Below are 24740 nucleotides of genomic sequence, written 5' to 3'. Positions count from 1 at the left end.
GGGAAGGGAACCAACAACGGCCAATTTGAAAGGGGACAGCTAGTGCAAGCTATCCTGACAAAAGCGGTCTTCGCCTGCAAAAGGCTCTGGTGATGACGCCGTCTTGGGCTCCATGGTGAGCTCCGTCCTGCCATCCTGCTGGTCTTGGTCTCGTTGCACTGATATGGAAACCTTTGCCTGATGCCTCGGTACTCCGCGCCTGTGCTTGCCTCTTTAGCACCAAAGAGGAAACAAGGACGCTGAGCGCGCTAGCGCCCGCCTGACCTTGATCATCACGGCTCACGTCACGAGAGCCTCGCGAGGTTTGCCCTGCCTTGATTTCTCCGCTCCTCATGAGGCAGCCTGGTGAGGCCGCTCCTGAGGAGGCCTTGCGTCGTCCGCCTCGTAAGGCTTGGCCCCTCGCGAGGGTCTTGAATGCCTTGTGATGAAGATGGGCCGTACAGGCCTGCAGCACAGCCACGACGTGGGCCACAGGCAGGCAAGTCTGGGGACCCCTGTTCCCAGAACGCCGACATAATCGGTGATGTTGCTTCTCAAATGCATTCTCGTAGACTAAATCAGAATCCCTCCACGACCTAACACCAACCACAACATTTATTACTTTCGTTGCTCAATTGGCTGCATAAAACCTATCCCTTCGTGCTCCAGATTTCCACTGAACCCACCATGCACTGTCCGTGCGGGTGCTTGGCAAGGATGGCGCCAATAGCGGACACATGCGTGTACGCCGATGGTCTGGAGCTCACTGACGCCGAGTGGTGCAGCAAGCTCGGGTGCCTAATGATACCCAACAAGGGGTTTTGCGGACCATTTCTTCATCGCCTCACATCCGCAGACCTGCAGGAAAGTTGGGTATGTTTTTTTCCTCACAATTTTTGACACAATCTAGGCTGCAAATCCACATCTAAATGTATATTTCCATCAATTTGTTCAGTAGTATCAACAATATATTGTATTGTTGCTTAGATTTGTCAGCTGTTAAGACTAGACAGTTCTACCTATTTTTCTTCAGTACCACACCAGGTATCAACACTAGTTAGATCAGAACCCCAACACACGAACAAAAAAGAGGTTCAATAGATCAGTGTTGCAATTCTCTTAACGTGGTAGCGAAGTACACTGCAAATGAGCTTGTAGTGCAAACATGTTACAGTATAATATATATTCTACTAAAATTAGAGGTCAATTCCTTATATAAGTTTGTTCATACATTGCAACTACTTTATAAAATAGTAGTCTTATATATGTACATATTTAAGTCAACATAAACAGATCATCCTAATATAAAGAAAAACATTTGGTGTTTACTTATAAAAATTCTTTTTCCATCCATGCCAAAATGTAGAAAATGCCATCCACAATAAAATTTCCTCCTCCAAGTTCAGGGAAGGTTACTTTGGAGACACAACACAAGAATGTGTATGCAGACATGCAAGCTGACTACCACATCAACTCTGAAGACTGCATCAACATAACTACTAGTTGGAAAAAATTTGTCTCCCAGAATGGCTTTGAGGCCGGAGAAGTGGCCATGGTGTTTTTCTACAAAGAAGAAGACTCCTTGAAGTTCACAATATTTGCACTTTAGGCTATCTAAGATAAAGGAAGCCATCTGTGGCACATTTCTAATGCTTTGCTTCTAATGTATGCTTTTAAAATTATGTCCATCAGACACTTTGAACGGTGCCTTATTAATGTAAGTGACCTCGTCTCCATCATTTTATCACCCTTTTAGACAAGTTACTGGTGACAGAAAGCAGTTATCTAATACACATAGTGTGGTCCTAAATATAAAAAATGCAGTCCACTGAACAGTAACAATGTAATGCGAATGGTCGAAACTTTGCAGTTGACATATGATGTTCAAAAGAATTCTCATCATATGCAGTTCAAAAACATGAAATAATAACTATTCATCTAACACCAGCACAAAATATACCATCTATTATAATAGCAGAATAGTAGATTAACCATACTGCTAATGCAGTACAAAAGTGCATATTATGCAGTTCTCTAAAACACATAATGCAGTTTAAGAAAAGAGAAATCTCATAAGCTGCCATGACCACTGTAATATAGCTACAACGAAATCCCCTACTAACAAAAATGCAGTGCAATACAACATATGCCAAAACTACAAAAATAAAACTAAAGCAGTACAAATACAGACATGTGGGAGACTAACAGAGGCGCCAATTCACTCGCACTTCCATAACTTGCCTAAAAATGACCAATCTCTAAATTTTTGAAGAATACCCCGCAAAAAATTACATCAAACACACGGCCACTGGACGGACAGCATGAGCTTTTCTTTAAAAATTGCAATTCAAAATATGAACATTACAACCGCAATACGATGAATTCAAACCAACAGTGATAGTAATTACAAGATTCAAAAATGCATCGATGCACAAAATCCAAAAAATCAACAAGAACAGAGGAGCGGACGACGCTCACCCGCCTACACAATCAAATTCGTAGGAATTGAAAACTAATGTAGTGGTGGTTACCTCCATCTTTCCTACCGTAGGATTCTTTTAGATGTGTGCTTCTCTAAACGGGTTGTGGAGCTAGCGATATTTACCAGCCCGATTGGCCGTACCAAACTCCTCTATTTTCGTGCAGGTGAAACCACAACTGCATAATCCCCGGCTCAAAAACAATTTAATTAGTCACCCAGCGACGCTGGGGCGGCGACCATGCATTTGGATGGAACATGAGTGCCAGGTCGATTTGTTCAGGTAAAATATAGAATACCACCATGATCTGATCTACCACTCACCACTTTTCTAACATAATTAATCAGTTTCTAAATCTACATACATACTAATATAGCTTGTACAGTATGTCGTTTAGAGTAATTGCTTCTCTCTCTCTAAATCTGATGAGGATTTGGTTGCAGTTGTGGTAGATCACTAGCATCTCATGGAAAATCCCCGAGATGGGGCAGCGAACTCAACAGAGATCAGCCGACGTAATTTTCTTGCATATCCCACCTTGATTGGGCGGAGTAGTCATCCATTATAGGCATGCCAGTGCATTAGTGCCGCCGCCACCACCGGCGTACCAACACGCATGCATAATCTCATGCGTGTGGCTAGGACCCATACTTGCTAGTTATGCATCACCTACAGATCGTGTACTTTTATATCGAATGCCTGAACTAGATTTGCTCTAGTGTAGATTCTTCATGGTACTCCTTTTAAAGTAAAGTATATAAGCTTCATGCTCCGTTCCAAATGACTATATATTCTCTGATAGAGGCGAGGGTGTCCCGATCTTTCGATGAGATGATAACTATCGATTTGGTGGAGACGACTTTGACGATCCGACTACAAACGTGCACGACGTTGCGCCTTAGCAATCGCTAAACCAACTCCGAGAGGTTATTGACCACGCTGGAGCATGATCAACCTGACCACAAAGGTCTATTCCTGCAAGCAATCGAAGAACAAGCAAGAATATGATAAAGCAATCTGAATATTGCGAATATATGTAAAGTGTTGATGAAAGTGGGGTTCCAAAAGCGGTCTTGGTCTGGTCGTTGGACACAAATGAAGTACACGAAGTTGCAACAGTGGCTAACTTTTAACTAATTAAAACCCAAGGAAAAAGCTACTAGATGGATCTACTTATATAGGAGCAAGGGGTGGCGGCCAAGGAGGTGGGAGGATGTCCCAAGGCAACCTAAAACCAACCCTAGGTCGTACAAGGCTCATGGGCCCAAGTGGAGGTGATGCAACAACTTTGGACTTGTAGTTTGACTCGGATTCTGCTGCAACGTCAGATTGTTTCGTCCATAACTCAACGCTCCGGATGAATTTGAAGGTGAGTCCAATTGTGTTGGAAAGTGCACGAAATCTACTTTCCAACAACAAAAGAATCACCCAATTCGGAGTCTTTATGGAAGAGTTATCAGCGTTTTGAGTCAGGTATGTCTGTGCAGTCCGAATCTGAATCCAGAACGTGAGAGACTTGGACTCTATCTTCTCTTGGACCAAAAGTGACGTGAGAGGACTTTTTGAATAGCACATAAACTTCTCTTTTTCCCTTATCTTCATATGTGGATTGTACAAATGTCCCATACACCTACAATTAGACATGCCACAAAAGTATGTGAAGTATTTTTGTCCTCGATGACATAAATAAATTATTGCATAGTTTGCATTAGAAATCACCTCACAAATATACATGTATGCAATATTTTTGGTCGTATCCACGGTAGTCATGTCCTCATCATCCTCCCCTTCTTGAAAACAAATCCGTCCTCGGCGTTGCTTAATCTGAAATGTGGCTAACAAAAGAGACAAGGTATACATGTTGTATATGTATATGTCATCCATTTTTACTTCCCTTGATTTTTGCACATATGACACATGTATACATGAGTAACTTTCATAGTTCATAAAATCTGAATCCAAAATATTATCACAAGAAGTAGAAGACATGAAAATATTGCAACTCAGTTTGCACATATAAGTGAAGGTCTTATTCATATCAAAAGATTGGCAATGTTCATCATTAAACAATCCTAACATTGGTGAATAAACCTTACTTGCATCAAATTTATATGCTACAACATGCTTAAATAAGAAAACATGCAATAAGTCATTGGTCACAGAATCATCACCAAGATTAGAGGTCATATCAAAATGATTAAACATTGGTTCTTTTGCATCAACAATTAATTCAATGGGTGCACTCAAAATTGTTGGTATTTCAGTTGTTTGATCACATGACGCATTCATGACAGTAACACAATTCTCTAAAATAGGTGGTGTGCCTAAATCAATAGGTAACTCAACACATGATGTATTCAAGTTAACTAGACATGCATCATTCTCATGTGAAGTTATATCATCAATACCTTTACTGTTACCTTGTCGCAAAGACGTAGCTGATATAGGTATGGACAATGACAATGTACCATACACTTGAGATGATGTCGCACTCACAATCTGAGGTGTGGCTGCTCTAGTAGGTGAAACGGTGGAGGAATCAACCGATGGTAGTGAGCATGAATTGGAATAGTAGTTGTTGTAGTCACCCAATGCATCCTCCTGTAACTGTCTCTCAAAGGTACAAGCACAAACATACATAGCAGTAATGCAACGAGGAATATAATGAAATCTTACCTGAATATCATATGTGGATTGTACAAATGTCTCATACACCTGCAATTAGACATGGCATAAAAGTATGTGAAGTATTTTTGTCCTCGATGACATAAATAAATTATTGCATAGTTTGCATTAGAAATCACCTCACAAATATACATGTATGCAATATTTTTGGTCGTATCCACGGTAGTCATCTCCTCGTCATTCTCTCTTTTTTTGCAAATGAAAAAGACTTAATATTCGACATACTCTCATGAGACCCAAGAAAGAAGTTCAGACAACTACTTCAAAATACGTACACAGATGCACACTCAGTATTTTGGTTATAAGAAAAGTATATCCAGTTACTTTTTTCAGAAGGAAAAGGTTACATACTAATGTTCTACAAAAAAAAATATACACACATACTCCATTCTAATATTTATAAATACACTACTGCAGGATGCTGCTAACGCGACACTACGATCAGAGACCCTTCAACGAAACTATGTGCGATGCAATAAACGCAAACGGTGGTGTAAAAAACTGTCAAAAAAGGTGCAAAACATTTGCGATGGAGGATGCATCAAGCACGGTTCAGATTTTAGTTGTGTGTGCGATGCATGGCATACGGTTCAGTTCAATTAACCGTTTCCGATGATGATGAACAAAAGAAACAGGCAGCCAGATGAAGGTGTGTGTGATGTACAGCATACGGTTCACTCGAATGAACTGTTTGTGATTAGGCAACACAAAAGAAACGGTCAGCCAGATCAAGGTGTGTGCGATGTACAGCATACGGTTCACTCGGATGAACTGTTTGCGTTGAGACAAGAGAACAGAAAAGGTTCAATATAACAAATACCATAATGATTGCAATGTTCAAATTCAAAGATTATAATGCCCAAATACACACATTGCATATTTCGTCATTTCTGCAAAGGGATCAGCCGCTGACAAGTCATGTATGGGTTTGACACAATGATTTCCAATTACTCTGTCATATGCTCTTCCAATACGAAGTTTAGCTTTTTTGGAGCCTCTTCCATTCTGCAGTACCTACCGGCTATGATCAACATACCATTCATCTTTCCTAATTAAATGCGTGTTCAACCTTAGTACCCTCAACACCCTTGCTCTGGCAAGAAAGAACCTGGCGAGTGTAATCTCTGGTAAGGTCCCTCGGTAGGAGTTCAAAGTAATACTTGAGAGATGCAGATCCAGGCATTCGATGTGATTGTCGTTATAAACATTATCCACCTCCGGGCCTATTATTATCTGCAAAAGAAGAGAACGTGTTAGTGCCTACATGCAGTTTTGAACACTACTACAGTCTGGTTTGCAGTATTTGTAAAATGCACCAACGTGTCATCTTCGATCTAACATGATTAACATGGGCATTTGATTACAATTTAGAAACATGTAGCCTTCTTCACAAGAGGTTGGATTGGATGAAAAATTCCCTAAGAAAACTAGTACAGATGAATCCAAAGGAGAATGGCTTATGGATTGTAACCATATGAATCAAGCAACCAATATTGAGTGGGGGGTGTATGTCCTAAAATCCTCAAAAATTCCTTCAGAAATCGTAGTACATTGTCATTGTAAACTTGGGAAAAGGTGCAAAAAATGGAACTCCCTTATGGTTAACATTTAACAGGAAAGGAACATCACCTCGATATACAGCTTCCTCAGGCACGGAAAGCATCTCACGCAACTGACAACTTGGTCCAGGTTGGGGCCGACAGATTCTAGTGCCAAGAACTTCACTGTGCCCAGAATCTGGGTGAAGCTTTGCTGGATGACAGACGAACATACATCTTCAAAACTAGAAATAATGTTGATATCAAGAAGGAGAGGTATAAGGCAACTGTTGTACCTGAAAGTAGTAGTATTTTACAGACGAGTAGCCCACCACTGTCAATTTCGGCGCAGAAATGACATTGATTCTTGCCGGACCTTGTTGATCAACTACAAGTAATCTCTCAGGTGAAGGTGTGTCCTCAATGACTATATTGTGCTCTACCTTTTTTGATCTCTCGTTGCAGCACCAGCAACACACATAAATAGTCCGGAGAGTCCTGGAAGTGATGTGCAAGGTACTCAACCAATTCATCGCCGGAAGACGAAGGAACACGAGTGCAATAAAGCCGCGGAGCAGGTGCTCCATGTCATCCTTTGGGATGCAGACAACGACGAGCTCGAGGTGCTTCAGTCGTGGTAGAAAAAGAGTGGGTGCGTCATTAAGGGGGGATGGCAATTCATGAACTTGGCGAGGCACAGCATGGGCGCGGTTGGCAGCAAGCGCATATGCCCATCATTAGAACTGAGCTTCTCAAGCTGATCTATGGCAGGGGATCGGAACCACTCGTCAAGCTTGGCTCAGTACTTGCCATTGGAATGGAACTTGCCCGTGATAAGGCCTTTGATTGGGCCATGGTGACCGCCGAGGATCTGGGAGAACGCATCCAAGCTTTGGCGATAGCCATGGCAGAGCTCGTGGGCGTCGAGGAGGTCGACATGGGTGAGGAGCCATAGGGGGCACCACCGCCGGGAAAGGGCGGCTGTCCTCAACCGATATTTGATTGGGAGGAGGGATATGATGACTATCAACATATCATCGGGGAGGTTGTTGATGAAGTCTAGGCCTGATGGAGTCGCTTGCAGTTCCTTCTCGACCCGCCTCCGCTTGTTGGCAGCCTTGTTCTGCACCTCGTCGGCAGCGACGGAAACCTCTGTCTCCATATTCATGCCGTGCTCCGGTGCTTCTGCAAGCCCGGCGTCGCCACTCCCTCCGATGGGGCGCTTCGGTGGCATCCTCATACAATGATGGCTTTGAGGACTCAGAGGGGCGTCGAGGATGCCGGCGAAGAGAGAGGATTGTGTGTGTGGCTAGGATGGGGGGTGCAGCCGCTCGGCCGTGCCATTAATATAGACCCGTGGGAGCGAGGCGGGCGGCGGGCCAAGGTTGCCTCGCTTCCCGGTGAGAACGACTGCTTAATCTCTATGAATGATTCGATGCTTAATTACTGAATTTTAGTTGCAAAAAATAGATGGTGCTATTGATTTTTAGCTGCATATTTTGACAAATTGTAGTGTCTCTTGGCTTAGCGCCGAAGTCTGGCTTTAATTTGCATACCGTAATCTGAACCGTTTGGGTTGAAGAGATGCACAGATCCCGCGTTGAACAACTTGCATACGGGTGTTCTATCTAAAACGTTTGTGAACAAGAGCTGCAGAAATCCTACTCAGCACATTTTCTATTGGCTTCCTCGGGACGCTGTTGGTTTGCATACAGGTGTTCTAACTTAAACGTTTGCGATCAAGAGCTGCAAAAATCCTGCGCGGCACATTTTCCCTTGGCTTCCTAGGGAAGCTGTCGGTTTGCATACGGGTGTTCTAACTAAAACATTTGCGATGAGTGTTTTATATTTAAAAACCATTGACGTTTTTTTCAAAATAAAATCGTTTGACAAGTGTGTACATTAAGAGAGAAAAACTCAAGTTCGTTCAAACCTCTTTCATTCAGTCACACTGCGAATTTATATTCGTATGATCGAGTATTCGAGATACAGTATTAAACCCGAAAAAAACTATTTCCGGCGGCGGCGGAGGCGGCGTGCCGTGCCGTCGTTGTCGTCCTCCGGGACGCCGTTGTTGAAGTCTTCAAGGCAGCACAAAATGTTCTTCACTTGTAAATCAAACATCATGTCATCGCGCGATCGACGGGCGGGGCGCGGGAGGACGACAACTGGCACCGCTGAGAGGTAGCGGTCGACGGCAGCGTCCCATGCCGCTGAGGGGGGCGCGCGCATGGGCACGGGTGCGGCGGGTGCAGCCAAACGCACGGGGACCGGCGCCGCGGTGGGTGGAGGGGCGCGCACGGGCAGAGGCAGGGGCGCAGCGGGTGCAGCCAAACGCACGGGGGACGGCGCCACGGTGGGTGGAGGGGCGCGCACGGGCACGGGCATGGGCGCTGGCGCTGGCATGTACAACAGCTCGGGCAGGTCCACGGAGACCTCGCTGACGCCCGCGGCTTCCAGCTCTGCGATAGTGCTCGGTGACCAGCCCGTCAATGCTACGGGGATGGCCGCTGGCGCGGGCGCGGGGATGGGAGCTGGGACGGGAGCGGGGGGAGCAACCGCCGCGGCCAGCTAGTTCTGGGCCATGTCCATGAGGCCCCATTCCTCCTTATTTTCTATCTCCTCCGGCTCGGAGTCGACTTCACCAAACTTGAAGACTAGTGGCAGATGATCATTCTGCGCCATGGCGATGCCGCCACCATCTCCAAACGAACCCCGAAAAATCCCAAAAATTGACACAACATTCCTGTTGTTCTATGTTGACACGAGAAAATTTTTGAAAGCAATAAGAGGCAATGGTTATCGTTTCATCCCCAAAGGTGGGACGTTCCCTACCGAAACCATCAGGCTTGTTGTGAGAAGCTCTGGTTTGTGAGAAGCATATCCCCAAACCTGCCCCAAATGGGACAAAAAAATTACCACGGCATGTTGATGCCGCTCCATGATAGCATGCCAAGTTTCATGAATTTCAGATGAGCTTTGGATTTACTATAATTTAAAAATCATGTATCTCAATGTTTGCGGCCGAGTGACCGTGGCAGGGTGTTTGACATTCATTCTCATTTCTTGCATGGGACCTAAGCATGCAACCAAGGGCACAAATTAGAATTTTCAACCATTTTATATGCATTAGAGCATGTGCATGTAGTTCAAATTTGAATTATGCAAAAAATGCATTGAAAACTCAATTAATGCATAAAAACGTCCAAACGAACCCCGAAAAATCCCAAAAATTGACACAACACTCCTGTTGTTCTATGTTGACACAACAAATTTTTTGAACGCAATAAGAGGCAATGGATATCGTTTCATCCCCAAAGGTGGGACATTCTCTACCGAAACCATCAGGCTTGTTGTGAGAAGCAAATCCCCAAACCATGTTGATGCCGCTCCATGATAGCATGCCAAGTTTCATGAATTTTAGACGAGCTTTGGGTTTACTAGAATTTAAAAACCAGGTATCTCAATGTTTGTGGCCGAGTGACCATGGCAGGGTGTTTGACATTCATTCCCATTTCTTGCATGGGACCTAAGAATGCAACCAAGGCACAAATTTGAATTTTCAACCAATTTATACACATTAGAGCATGTGCATGTAGTTCAAATTTGAATTATGCACATCAATGCATTGAAAACTCAATTAATGCATAAAAATGTCCAAACGAACCGCGAAAAATCCCAAAAATTGACACAACTCTCCTGTTGTTCTGTGTTGACATGAGAAATTTTTTGAAAGCAATAAGACGCAATGGATATTGTTTCGTCCCCAAAGGTGGGACGTTCCCTACCGAAACCATCAGGCCTGTTGTGAGAAGCTCTGGTTTGTGAGAAGCATATCCCTAAACCTGCCCCAAATGGGACAAAACAATTACCACCGCATGTTGATGCCGCTCCATGATAGCATGCCAAGTTTCATGAATTTCAAACGAGCTTTGGATTTACTAGAATTTAAAAACTAGGTATCTCAATGTTTGCGGCCGAGTGACCGTGGCAGGGTATTTGACATTCATCCCCATTTCTTGCATGGGACATAAGCATAAACCCATGGACACATATATGATTTTACAACCCATGTTGGTGCACCAGACCATGTGCATGTGCTTTAATTTTGAATTGTGCACCTGAAATGGCTAGAAAACCAATTTAATGTATAAAATTTCCAAACGAACACTGAATAATTCAAATTTTTTACGACACACATATAGTTGCATGTTCACTGCAGATAAAAGGTCTAGCAATTCAAACACCGTCCATTGCCGCTGTGACCCCATTATGTAATACAAATCAAGACAAAAAATCAAGTAGATCCCACACAGTTTATTATCACCAACCATGTGAGATGCAGCACAAAATATCTTGGAGCACGGTCAGATTATAGTACACATACGCCTTACGCGAGAAGGTGCGACGACTATAGTCCACAGCCCGCTCTGAATAAGGGACTATGTCTGATGACACTTTGCGCGCCAATTTTTTGGCTGAAGCGATTCCAAATTTTTGGCTTCCACGGAAATATCTACCTCCCTGCCCCCTCCCCCTCACCAAAAGCCACATTTCCCCTATTTCCGCCTTCCTTTCCAAGTTGAAACCTTCACTCCTTGCTTCCAGCGCCGCCTCCTCGCCGGCGACCCTCCTTCACGCTGCTCGGCCTCGCCTATCTAGGCAGGTAATCCACATCCGACCCCCATCCTCCTCCTCCTTCCACATCCCACATGCCCCGACCGCCGGTGCAAGCGTGACACCTTCCACCCAAATCACTGACCCCTCCACCAAATAAGCGCCGCCCTAAGCCATGGTGCATGCAGTATAGCCAGGATCTCAAGGAGCATTTGGCAGTGGAGAAGCAAATCGCGGCCGCACGCGCGGATGAGGTCGCGATGGCTGCCATTCATGCCGACCCCCAGATCTTGGAGGAGCACCTCGCCGTCGAGGCCACCGTTGACGCCTCGCGCGCTGACGCTGCGACGCCGTTGGCTGCTTTAAACGACAGTTCGTGGCGTTTTCTCGAGGCCACCGTCGGTGCCTTCGACGAAGACTACGAGGTGTTTTCTCAATGTGCACGTGCTTACCTCATCTCAAGAGCTAGCAGGTTGGTGCCCGGAGCGGCTCAGGCAACTCACCACTACGACGAGGGCACCCACGAAGCGGAGGCCTCGCCTTCTTCCATGTCCAAGGAGCCAATCATCATCGACATCTCCAACAATGAGGAGTAGCTTGTCTTATTAGCTCACCATAAGGACCCATGTTCAGTTTGCTAGCTACTGCCTTTCCTTAACAAATTCTAGTGAATTGTGCTATCTACTTTTACCATGCAATCTTCTGGTCTAGAGTATATGTTCTATATGTCATGCAATGTGGTGTTCAGTTAACTGTTTGGTTCAATTCTGCAAATGTGATGTTCAATTCTTCAGGGTGCAATTTTCCAAGTTGTCAAGCATGCTTGGTTTGGTTAACTATCCGATCTTCTATTAGGAGTATGTTATATTGTGCAATGTGGTGCTCAGTTAACGTTTGGTTCATTTTTTGTGGTGTTTAGTTAACTATTTGGTTCAATTCTGCAATGCGATGTTCAATTGTTGTGGGTGCATTCTGTTATTGTATACCATGTGAGAAATAAATCGAATTTGGTTGTACTAAATACATGAGAAACAAATACAATTGCTATATTTCCAAGTTGTTACGCATGCTTGGTTTGGTTAACTGTCTGATCTTCTATTAGGAGTATGTTATATTGTGCAATGTGGTGCTCAGTTAACTTTTGGTTCATTTGTTGTGGTGTTTGGTTAACTACACGTGCATGGTCCGTTTTCTAATAACACATTATTGTGCAATTGTAGGAACCATTCTAATATTTAGTTTTTTAACAATTTGGTCTTGCACATGTAGGTCCTACTGTCAGAGGTTTTGACCCACTGTTCGATCCTTTTTGCATATGGGGAAATGAGTTGTCCATGAATATCAATCAAGTCAAGAAACTCAGAAAGGTTGTTAGGATAAAGAAATTAGCTACAAAAAATAACAAGATCTTTGTCTGCACAATGAACAAGACATCAGTTCACTATAGGATGGTGCTAACTATTATACCTTGCCTTTTTTTATTCCTTTGCCCCATTTCCAATATAGAGAAGATATTTATGCATATCCTTGTTTTCAGGCCTTTCCAAAGCAGCTCACTGATGATTACCTCTCAAACCACCTCTATGGTCAAGAGGCGAGGAAGGTTTTCATACAACACCCACGGTTCAATATTGAAGTGTTTCTGAAGAGGACGGATGGTCAATCGTCCACAGGCACTCGCCTAAAGTTGCAAAGACCTTCAACATGAATGAAGGATCAATATTCGCCTTCCGCTTCAGCAGTTTTCCAGATGAGATGCATCTGTCTATATACCGTCTATGATGCTAATTTCGAAAAGTTCTACATGTTGCACGTGAAACTTCGTGCTGGTGCAGTTCTGTAATGGGGTAGCTGAGTGCTGAAGCTATATCATGTTGTACTCTGATGTATTTCAATTATGAAATTTTGCTTCCCTAATATAGAAATGAAATATATTATGTGCTTAATATGAACTAGCAGGTGCACCCGCGCATTTGCGTGGCTAGCATTTGGTATATTCATATTTGCAATGAGTCAATTGCCTTTTGATGTTTTGGTTTAGGCATTTGAGTTTCTTACGCGTACGGAAGTTTATAATTATTGCATAATAAACTCCTCTATATGCATCTTCTTTTAGCTTCATACAGTTTTTGTATTTCACTTATTCCCATGGATTGGAATTAGTATTTTTTTTGTTGATTCAAGGTTCTATGAGGTTCATTGTACACGGTACAATGTTATATATATAAGAATCATTTTTAACAATTTATTTTTCTTTCGTGCGATAGAAGGTATTTCATTTGTGTTTTGGCGGAAAAAATCAAACTTATTGTTTCACTATATGATTTGTATCCATTTGATCAAACTCTTTTGAAGAAACGTGCCTTTGGATGGCTATGTTTGTGTATATTTTTTATTTAAAAAATGAATGTTACATTATTGTGCGAGTTACCATTGGTCTTACATTTTTACCTTTTTTGTGTCCTCACCTTCTCTGTAGCTACTGTTTTTTTTATTATATTCTCTTGGCATACACCTATTTTTTTTAACATCATTCAGTTTGCTACCATAGTAAGAAGCAGGAATAAGTGTTCAAAAAAAAGCAGGAATAAAAAAACTATCGTTTGACTGAAATCACGGAGACAACTAAAATCCCCTTTCTCTGCCATTCTCTCTACCGGCTGTGATTTGGATAAGTGCGGCCATGGGTTAGATAAGGAACGCGGCAAGCTGCTCAACCTCGTCATGTACGGCGGATAGCGGGTAGCGGCCGTGGCGACGGGGCTGGAGGTTGGTGGCGCGGAGGAGGCGGTGACGCAGCTGACAGAGGGCACACTGGTTCGTAGATTTCCCGGACGAACTCATGCGTGTTCATCTTCCAAGCTGGTTGTACCAAATCGAGTGGGATGCGTGTCCATCACGAAAGCTTGTAAGTGCGTTCTCTTGGAGCCCAGTTCTGACCGAGGCGTGGGCCGCGCGTTCGAGCTACTGCTGTTGCGCCGGCACCAGCAAGGCCGCATCTCGCGTCGCTAATCTGGAAAGGCGGATGCCAGTCACCAGGGAGGTCACGGGTGCCGGGAAAGAGAACTTTGGCGCTGCGTTGAAAGGCCTCTTGTTCCTTTTTCGTCCCAGCCCGAGGAAGGGCAACAGGTATGAATCTCTTTGTATTTGTAAGCTCCCACATCATTTCTACTTCGTCAGGTATAAATTAAAAGATTTGGTTTCTTTGACCCCTTACTTATTGGCTTTCTTTTGAACCGAGTGAAGTAATATTTGACTAAAGACCGGCTTGTGTGGTTGATGTGCTATATTTCTTTGTGATACAATGTGTTAATTATTGTTCCTTGATGTGCTATATTTCTGTGCGATAGAGTGTGTTCATTACTGTTCCTTGATGTGCTTGAGATGCAAAGTTTTCCTCAACTATGACTGAAAGTGTTGATGCAGAGTTGGATAGGGTGACTATCTAAATGCTTAGTCGTTTGCAGACAATTTAATACTCCCTCCGTAAATTACTATAAGACGTTTTTTTTACTCTATATGACATTGTCAAAAAAAGGTGTTATATTAAGTTACAGAGGGGGTAGCACAACAGAATCCGATTTGCATATCTCGTTGATACTGAGTAGAAATTGTATTCTTGTCGATTAAGGTATTAGAAAAAGGAATTTGAACCAAACTCTGCGTAAACCATGTATCAATCCTAATGGGCAGGTATAGGCCCTAGGGTCATGATGCGGGTCCATTTTTATCACCTAGAAAACTACTGGTTCATATCATTTTTCTCAAGTGAAATATCATGTACATGTCAACTACATATAACACGGATGGGCTGTTGGCTAGGACTTATCGCCGACAAACTTCGATCTCGTCGCCGGTGACCACACAATGGATCCATGATGAACCTCTACTCTTCTTCTCGATTTTCTTAATTTTATTGTGCCTCCTCTGGTCAAGGCCTCAAACCCTAACCGGTGTGATGTAGATGGAGGCGCTATTGCAGTTGCAGCGTGGACTGCTTGGCGCGGTGGTTCTCATGTGAGATGTGGCGGAGTAGGAGACATGTATTAATCCCTTTGTATTCTCTCATCATTTTCTACATTCTCCTCTTGGCAGTATATATGCGTGTTATAAGTTGATTTATTTAGTTCATCTGCAAAATGTATTTCAAAGGTAACGTGCTGGATTTAAACTTTGATTTCTAAAGCGTCTATTTTTACAATGAACCACTAAATATGTAAGTGTAATTATAATTTAATTAGTACATTTCCTCATACATATTTTTTGTATGGATTATTTAGAGAATGTGGATCGTAGAGTTATTATTTCAATTTCCATTGATCTCCCTTCTGATTTTGTAGGGGTTAGAGCTTACATTTTTTTCTCCAGTGGACATTCTACCCAACTTAAAATATTGTTTCTTCAACACTTCCGTAGCATGCAGGATCAATAAGTGAAGAAAATTACAGATGTAGTAGTTAATCTTAGAGGATTAGATGTGCCTTTACCTTCTCAACTTTCTGGTTTAGTTACAACATCCGAAGCCTATCATCAGGCACAATTTATAGCGTAATTTTTTTGGTGAAGCTCAGATTATTAATTTTTTAGATTGAATCTAACATAAGTCTTGTGCCACATATTTGGTGTATAATCTTTGGGTTTCTTCAGATTTCTCATCCAATGAGCTGTGAGGTGTATCACGGAGTATGGAATACTGATTCATGAATTTCCTGAACCGATGTGGTGTGGATGGAGGCGCTACTGCAGTTGCAGCGTGGACTGCTCGGCGCGGTGGTTCTCATGTGAGATGTGGCGGAGTAGGAGACATGTATTAATCCCTTCGTATTCTCATCATTTTCTGCATTCTCCTCTTGGCAGTATATATGCGTGTTATAAGTTGATTTATTTAGTTCTTCTGTAAAATGTATTTCAAAGGTAACATGCTGGTTTTAAACTTTGATTTCTAAAGCGTCTATTTTTACAATGAACCACTAAGTATGTAAGTGTAATTATAATTTAATTAGTACATTTCCTCGTACATATTTTTTGTATGGATTATTTAGAGAATGTGGATCATAGAGTTATTATTTCAATTTCCATTGGTCTCCCTTCTGATTTTGTAGGGGTTAGAGCTTACATTATTTTGTTCAGTGGACATTCTACACAACTTAAAATATTGTTTCTTCAACACTTCCGTAGCATGCAGGATCAATAAGTGAAGAAAATTACAAATGTAGTAGTTAATCTTAGAGGATTAGATGTGCCTTTACCTTCTCAACTTTTTGGTTCAATTACAACATCCGAAGCCTATCATCAGGCACAATTTATAGCGTAATTTTGTTTGGCGAAGCTGAGATTATTAATTTTTTAGATTGAATCTAAACATAAGTGTTGTGCCACATATTTGGTGTATAATCTCTGGGTTTCTTCAGATTTCTCATCCAATGAGTTGTGAGGTGTCTCATGGAGTATGGAGTACTGATTCATGAATTTCCTGGACAAAATCGTCCTACTGGGTTTAAGCTTTTTGGTGCCGGGTCATCAATGCCAGGGCGGGGTATGGCAGAAAATAATGGCCGGCTAATGGAGAATGGTTGGATCTGAGGCACATGACAAAGGGGGCACTGTGTCTATGTGCAGGCGGCCTATGAGTTGTTGCCCTCATTGCTAGTGATGTTGGACTCCTACCAAATGTAAGTGCTAATGATAAGCATCATTCCTAATGCATATTAGTTTTATAATTCCTCCATAGCATTGTAAAGTGTTCTATTATTTGTTGTTACCATGTCCTAGCAAGAAGGCATTAATTTGTCAATTTTAATTTGGTTCAATGTGTCAGTCGACATACAATGGTTTTGTATATGTGTTGTAGGTCATGCATATGATATTGAAGACATATTCATGATTACTGGAAATGATGTGTGAGATATAGAGGTTTTAGTACCCAGAACAAAAAGCCAACAAAAATGCATGTCTTTCAGAAAATTACAATTTGAACTGCTTTTGATAGTGCTAACATTCACACCCTTATAATCTAATAAGTATCCTTATTACCATGGACATTCTCAAGTACTGTTACTATATCTTTGTAAATACCCTTATCATGGACGTTGTCAAGTAGTGTTGCTGTATCTTTGTAAATACATATACTCTGCCTTATTATTTAAATGATAAGCTACTAATCTACTAATTTTCTAATTAACTTCCATGTCCTCCTTGTTTTTGTTTCACCTACTAATCTATTGGAACTTACCAGGAACCTCTTCACTGTGTTACCATAAATATAAAATTTTAAAGTTAAAAACGTTTCTAAAAATCTAGAAGTGTACATAATGATAAAATCAATCACCTATATATCTGCAATGTTTTGCTTGCTTCTTTAATGTTTTTACATGGTGTCCACCTCATCTCCGTCAATTGCGGTGCAATATATGTAAGACGAATTAGATACGAATTCTATTACTAAATGCACCTTTACCTCCCCAGCTTTACCATTCAAGTAGAACATCTCAAGCCTACCATCATGCATAAATGTTCTTTTAACTGCCAAAGGTGAGATTACTATCACTGCGCTTGAATCCGAAGATAAGTCTCCTTCCACATAGTTGTATCATCTGGCGCTTCTTCAGATTTCCCATCGACTGAGTTCAGAAAGCTGGATGTACTACGCAATCTTGCAGCCTCCTCGTAATATAAATTACAGTTTGTAGTAGCTATGTGGTCACTAATTTGGAGTCAAGTAGATACCTACTGTACCATTCATGTTAGTCAAGAGTAAGTATAATATAATAGTTGTCCACATGAGTGTCATGCTTACCTAGGTGTTACCCTTTCTTAATATATACCACAACTCTTGCAATAATATGTGACAATCATCCAATGACATGTACCACCATTGAATGTCTTCTTGTAACTGACCTATTGTAGCTATTGTTGTGAAGACAAAAATCTAAAATAGACCTAAAACTCAAGAAATTAAGAGACATAAATAAGTCAACTAAGGTCTCATTATAACTAATATTGCAGGTCTTAGAGACTCATTATCCAGGAAGAGTGATGATGACATATATTGGAACTAATGCAGTACGTGATTTGTCCGGTTTCATGTCACTCTAGTAAGTTCTTGTAATGATCTCCTATAAAACATTTGTTCTTCTAGTGTTCCTTGAGTACTCCTATCCCGATCACTTTTGTTGAGTTTTTTCTACCAAGTGCCTATGCATATTTGGAGTAAATAAGAAAAAATGATCTTTGCATCAGCTTGACTTTAATGCGAGTACACCTAAATTTTGATCTCAACCATTGTAAATATATAATCAGCAGTGCACATTGTTTTGTTAACTTCGATGGATGCCATGGATCGGTTCCTTCTTGGATCTCACATTGCTGTTTCCTTCAAAACTATCTTCAAAAGTAATAACTTTTTATTGGCATTGTATGTATGAAAGTTTATTAGAAATTTAGAATTTCTTTGCAGGAGATTATTGTTAGACTATACTTGCACTCATTATCGCATGTGCTCATATCCACTCCTGTACGTAGCACATACGCTAGGTAGTTGAGGTTGGATCGTGCTGCCTGCCCTCTGTCGTAGTGGCGCACGATCCCAGGTCGTGGAACTCCCCCATGATCTCCAGGCGGGGCTGTAAACTGTATATAATCCCTGCCCATGAGGCTAATCAGAGTGTGGTGTGTTTTCCCCCTAATCCTCACTCAAACATGGTATCAAATATTTCTGATCCCGCTTCCGCTCCCATGGAGCACGACGACGGCGACGCTCCGCCTGCTGTCCCCCTCGCCGCCGCTCCACCTGCAGTCCCTCCTGCTCCTGCGCCACCTGCTCCTGCAGTCCCTGCTGCTCCCGCGTCACCTGCACCAGCCCTCGCCGTGGCAACCGCCCCAGTCCCGCCTGCTGCTCTGCCTGCGTCGGCCATGGTGGCCGTGGCGCCCCCACCTCCCTCCATCCCCTCGTCGGTGCTGCAAACCGTCGACATCCGCCGCCATGTTCCAGTCACGCTGGACCTCCTCGCCGGCAACTACACCCAATGGCGCCGCCACTTCGACGCCGTCATCGGGATGTTTGGGCTCCGCGACCATGTCGATCCCGAGGCGCTCCCCCGTCTCGACCACCCCGAGTGGCTCATGGCCGACCATGTCGTCGTGCACTGGCTCTACACCACCATCGCGCCGGAGCTCCTCGATGCCGTCATGCACCCCGAGGACACGGCGATCGCCATGTGGACCGCCATCGACAGCCTGTTCCGCGACAACCACCTCGCCCGCGCCGTCTACGTCGACGCCGAGTACCACGCCGCCGTCCAGGGAGACATGTCGGTCATGCAGTACTGCACCAAACTCAAGAACTTCACCGACCAACTCCGGGACCTCGGCCAGCCGGTCACTGACACGCGCCAGGTTTTCCACCTCCTGCGCGGCCTCAACCGTCAGTACCACTCCGTCATTCCCCATGTGACGTCGCAGGTGCCCCTCCCCTCCTTCCTTCAGGTGCGCTCCTTCCTCCTTCTGGAGGAACACCGCGCCGAACAGTCTGCTCGGCTGCAGTCCACTCATGCCCTGGTAGCTGGCCGCGGCTCTCCATCGACACCGCCCACTCCTCCCAGCAACACCAACCAACAAGGGCGCGGGCGCGGGCGCCGCCGCGGCCGTGGCAATGGAGGTCAGGGCGCTCACATCGCTCCCTCGCCGTCGCCCTTACCTCGCCCTCCGGCCGTTCCCGCCCCTGCACCAGGCGCCAATTCCTGGACAGGCCTCGTCCAGGCGTGGCCCATGGCCTGGCGCGCGCTTGGTGCCGGCGTTCTCGGCCCGCGGCCTGGTACTCCGCCCCAGCAGGCTATGTACGCCGCGCCCGCGCCAACGGCGCTCCCACTGCCCGTCTACGGCTCGCCTGGTGCCTACCCACCTGGCTACGCGCCCCCGCCCCACTACAACACCCCAGGGGCCGGGCCGTCGTCGTCTCCGTCACCAGCATGGGACATGGCGTCCCTTCAGGCTGCTCTCCACAGCGCCACCGCCGGGCCATCCTCTTCTGGCACCTCCCAGGAGTGGTACCTCGACTCCGGGGCAGCCGCGCACATGTCTTCGTCCCCTGGTAACCTCTTCTCTGTCCACCCCTCTCGATCCGCTTCTCACGTCGTTGTTGGTAGCGGTGAATGCCTACCCATTACACACATGGGCACCGGCTCTCTGATCGGCGTCACCTCGCCGATCCAGCTCCGCAATGTCATCGTCTGTCCTTCCATCATTAAGAATCTCCTTTCTGTTCGTCAACTCTGTCGAGATAACCCAGTAACTGTTGAATTTGACGCGTGCGGTTTCTCTGTCAAGGACCTTCGAACTGACGATCCTCCGATGTGATTCCGGCGGTGATCTGTACCCCGTGGGCCGCCCGTCACCACTCTCGTCGTCTCCGTTCGCCGGCGTAGCCGCCACCGACCTGTGGCACCAGAGACTTGGTCACGCCGGCGCGTCTTCGCTATGACAGATCCCACTACACCCGTCACCTGAATTCAGCAAGTCACACCCGCATGTGTGCTCTGCCTGTCGTTTAGGCAAACACACACGACTACCATTTCAGTCATCTTCTAGTTTCAGTTTGTTTCCCTTTCAAACATTGCACCTTGATGTATGGACGTCGCCAGTTGTAAGCATTTCCGGATATCAGTTTTACTTGGTTGTGCTCGATGACTATACACACTATGCATGGACTTTTCCTCTGAAACACAAATCTGAAATTTTCTCCATCCTGACAGAGTTCTTCGCGTACGTTCAAACTCAGTTTCAGCTCCCCATCCTTGCGCTCCAAACAGACAATGGGCGCGAGTTTGATAACCACACCGTCCGTGCTCTACTTGCTCGTCACGGCACCCACTTCCGCCTCTCGTGCCCCTACACTAGCCAGCAAAATGGCAAGGCTGAGCGTACCCTCCGAACTCTCAACGACGGCCTCCGCGCACTCCTCTTTCACGCTTCCATGCCGCCGCGCTTCTGGGCCGAAGCTCTTAGCACTTCCACATACTTGCTCAACCGCCGGCCATGTCACTCCACTGCGCCGCGGTCACCACACGAGATGCTTTTAGGCGTGCCACCCGACTACTCCCTCCTTTGCGTCTTTGGTTGCCTCTGCTTCCCCAACCTCACCTCGACCTCGCGCCACAAACTTGATCGCCGATCCACTGCGTGCATCTTCCTTGGGTACCCCCCAGACCACCGCGGCTACCGGTGTTTCGATCCCGCCTCTCGCCGCGTTTTCACTTCCCGGCATGTGATTTTCCACGAGGACGTGTTCCCTTTCGCCTCGCCGCCGGACGCCGCGTCAGCACCTCCGCCTGCGGCTCGTCTTTCACCCACTGTTGTGCAGGTGCCAACTCCTCCCTGCGTTCGCGCGCTGCCCGTTGCTTCGGACACGGCGGACATGCCCGTGCAGCGTTCAGGCTCGCCCGCCGGGGGCTCGGCGGTCCACTCCAGTGGCTCCCCGCCCAGCGCGCCGTCCTCAGCTTCACATACGGGCCCTGGGTCGGCCAACGACGGCTCCACTACGGGCACCTCTTCGTCAGGCACCTCTTCATCGAGCACGGACGTCTCCTGTCCGCCGGTCGTCGCGCCCCCACCGCCACCACCGACGCGTGCGGTCACCCGCGCCCAGCGTGGGATATTTCGGCCTAACCCGAAGTACTACGACGCCGCTGCTGCCACCACAACGGAGATCTCGCCGGTGCCCAGCTCGGTTCGTGTGGCGGTGCGTGATCCCAACTGGCTCGCCGCCATGCGGGCTGAGCACGACGCACTTGTTCGCAACCGAACATGGACGCTGGTGCCTCGGCCTCCTGGTGCCAACCTCATCACCGGCAAGTGGCTCTTCAAGCACAAGATGAACGCCGACGGCACGCTGGAGCGGTACAAGGCCAGGTGGGTCGTGCGCGGCTTCCGCCAGCGCGCCGGCATCGACTACAGCGAGACGTTCTCTCCGGTCGTCAAGCCAGCAACGATTCGCACGGTGCTCACCCTCGCTGCATCTCGCGGCTGGCCGGTGCACCAACTTGACGTCTCCAACGCCTTCCTCCATGGCACACTCGCCGAGGAGGTCTACTGCCTTCAACCTGCCGGCTTCGTCGACCCGCTCACCATGTCTGCAGGCTCTCTAAGTCGCTGTACGGGCTGAAACAGGCCCCACGTGCCTGGTTCCTCCGCTTTGCCGGCTTCCTCGCCACTGTGGGCTTCGTGGCCACCCGCTCCGACTCGTCGTTGTTCGTCTACCATCGCGGCGTGGACACGGCGTTCCTCCTCCTCTACGTGGATGGCATCGTGCTCACCGCCTCGTCTGCGGCTGTTCTTGAGCGCGTCGTCGCCCAGCTCACTGGTGAATTTGCGATGAAGGACCTCGGCGATCTCCACTTCTTCCTCGGCATTCGCGTGACACGCACGGCGGCCGGCTTCTTCCTGTGCCAAAAACAGTACGCGGAAGAGCTTGTCAATCGCGCCGGCATGGAAGCCTGCCGTCCTTCCCCGACGCCCATTGACACCAAGGCCAAGCTGCCCGCGGCTGATGGCCGTCGTGTGGACGACCCGTCCGCCTACTGAAGCATCGCTGGAGGCCTGCAGTACCTCACCATCACCCGCCCCGAGCTCGCCTACGCCGTCCAACAGGTCTGCTTGCACATGCATGCCCCGCGCGAGTGCCATCTCACTTTGGTCAAGCGTGTGCTGCGGTACGTGCACGGCACGGCGTCCCTCGGTCTCCATCTCCGCGCCTCGGCCACACTCGATGTACGTGCCTTCACCGATGCTGACTAGGCGGGCTGCCCCGACACACGCCGTTCCACGTCCGGCTTCGTCGTCTACCTCGGCGACGCGCTCGTCTCCTGGTCCTCCAAGCGCCAGGCGACGGTGTCCCGCTCCAGTGCGGAGGCCGAATACCGCGGCGTCGCCAACGCCGTCGCCGAGTGCGTCTGGCTCCGTCAACTCCTCGGCGAGCTCCTGGCTCCAGTGCACAAGGCCACGCTGGTGTTCTGCAACAACGTGTCCGCCGTCTACCTCTCCGCCAACCCAGTGCACCACCGCCGGACGAAGCACGTGGAGCTCGACATCCACTTCGTTCGCGAGCGCGTGGCGTTGGGCCAATTCCGCATCCTTCACATCCCCACTCGGCAGCAGCTCGCCGACATCATGACCAAAGGCTTGCCCTCGGACGTTTTCTCTGAGTTCAGGTCCAGTCTTTGCGTCGCCGGTGACGACGTCACGACTGCGGGGGGGTGTTAGACTATACTTGCACTCATCATCGCATGTGCTCATATCCACTCCTGTACGTAGCACATACGCTAGGTAGTTGAGGTTGGATCGTGCTGCCTGCCCTCTGTCGTAGTGGCGCACGATCCCAGGTCGTGGAACTCCCCCATGATCTCCAGGCGGGGCTGTAAACTGTATATAATCCCTGCCCATGAGGCTAATCAGAGTGTGGTGTGTTCCCCCCTAATCCTCACTCAAGCAATTATAAATTAAGACTTGTTTAGATGGAAATATCTAAACACACATCGAGTCAGCAAAGGTTACCTAATTAAATTTGATGTCTTGTTGTCTGCCTTCTTTTGATGCTAGCTGGGTGCCAAAACGTCATAGGAGCGTACTGGATGCATCATGTCTTTGATCCTACGGCATGCCAGAAAGCATATTGGATAGGCTGCAGTCTTGCTTTCGATCTACCCGGCGTCCGAGCGACGCTTGTGTTCGAACCCATCATGTTTCTGCGCATGCATTGGGAGTTTCTCTCTTCTTCATGTGTTATGACGTCCTTGTGTAATTGTGTTTGTAGATGCCTATGCTTGCAAGAAATCAATCAGGCCATCTGAAAATCAAGTAGAAAGAATTGATCAAATTGTACTTTGCCTGTGTGAAACCCATGTGTCAATCAGGCGTGGGCTTCAAAGCAGTCTTTTGGAATCTCCCTTCTGCCCGGAAGTTTACATCCTCAGCCAATAATTAGATTAGTTTGGTTCTCTTTAAAAAAAAAAGATTAGTACGGTTCCGTATCTGATTTCGATTGTTGGTTCCATATCTGATTCCGATTGTAACTGAAAAAAAATGTTTATTGGTTAATAAAGAAAGGATTGTTTATTTGTGTATACATGCATGTTTGCCTGCGTGGTCACGCACGACTTTTTATTCTGGTCTCATCACATCCAAGTCACAACATGTCTTCCTATTGCAATAGTTTTTCTTTTACACTCTTTCCTATTGCAATTCTGGTTTTAGTACATCCGGATCAATGCATGCCTTTTTGTCCACGTATGTTATGCTTCTGTATATGCATCTAACGTGACAACATAAAAGTTCAATACATATATGTTTACACGGTACGTAACAAACTTTAAATCTCAGCCATTGTTATTCTAATCAAACAGTGTAAATAAGATTAGCATATGTGGACAAACGTGATGGCTTGTTGGAC

General features: G+C 46.0%; 1 protein-coding gene across 10 annotated transcripts; it reads left to right on the top strand.

Annotated features, from left to right (window-relative positions):
• The first annotated feature begins 13915 nt into the window (after nt 1–13915).
• LOC109746278 (uncharacterized) lies at nt 13916–24416 on the top strand. Of its 10 annotated transcripts, none has more exons than XR_012188796.1 (6): nt 13916–14428; nt 15264–15342; nt 15947–16106; nt 16711–16971; nt 18305–18393; nt 23891–24416. XR_012188796.1 is itself a non-coding variant. In XM_020305398.4 (5 exons), exon 5 carries the CDS (start codon nt 18905–18907, stop codon nt 20651–20653), a length of 1749 nt encoding a protein of 582 aa, XP_020160987.1. In that variant the 5' UTR covers nt 13917–14428; nt 15122–15342; nt 15947–16106; nt 16711–16971; nt 18305–18904; the 3' UTR covers nt 20654–20988. The 10 variants fall into 10 exon arrangements, 7 of the variants coding, with proteins under 7 accessions (XP_020160987.1, XP_073359392.1, XP_045087843.1 ...); XR_012188794.1 differs by having other exon boundaries at nt 13955–14428; nt 15122–15342; XM_020305398.4 differs by lacking the exon at nt 23891–24416 and having other exon boundaries at nt 13917–14428; nt 15122–15342; nt 18305–20988.
• Nucleotides 24417–24740: the final 324 nt, after the last annotated feature.

This window comes from Aegilops tauschii, chromosome 7 (assembly GCF_002575655.3).
Source record: "Aegilops tauschii subsp. strangulata cultivar AL8/78 chromosome 7, Aet v6.0, whole genome shotgun sequence".
NCBI lineage: Eukaryota > Viridiplantae > Streptophyta > Magnoliopsida > Poales > Poaceae > Aegilops > Aegilops tauschii.
Note: the sequence above shows the minus strand (reverse complement) of the source record. Positions and strands in the feature narration are given on the sequence as shown.

Excerpts from the sequence above, each read along its gene's own strand:
- LOC109746278 (XM_020305398.4), top strand. The coding sequence starts at position 18,905 with ATGATCTCCAGGCGGGGCTGTAAACTGTATATAATCCCTGCCCATGAG.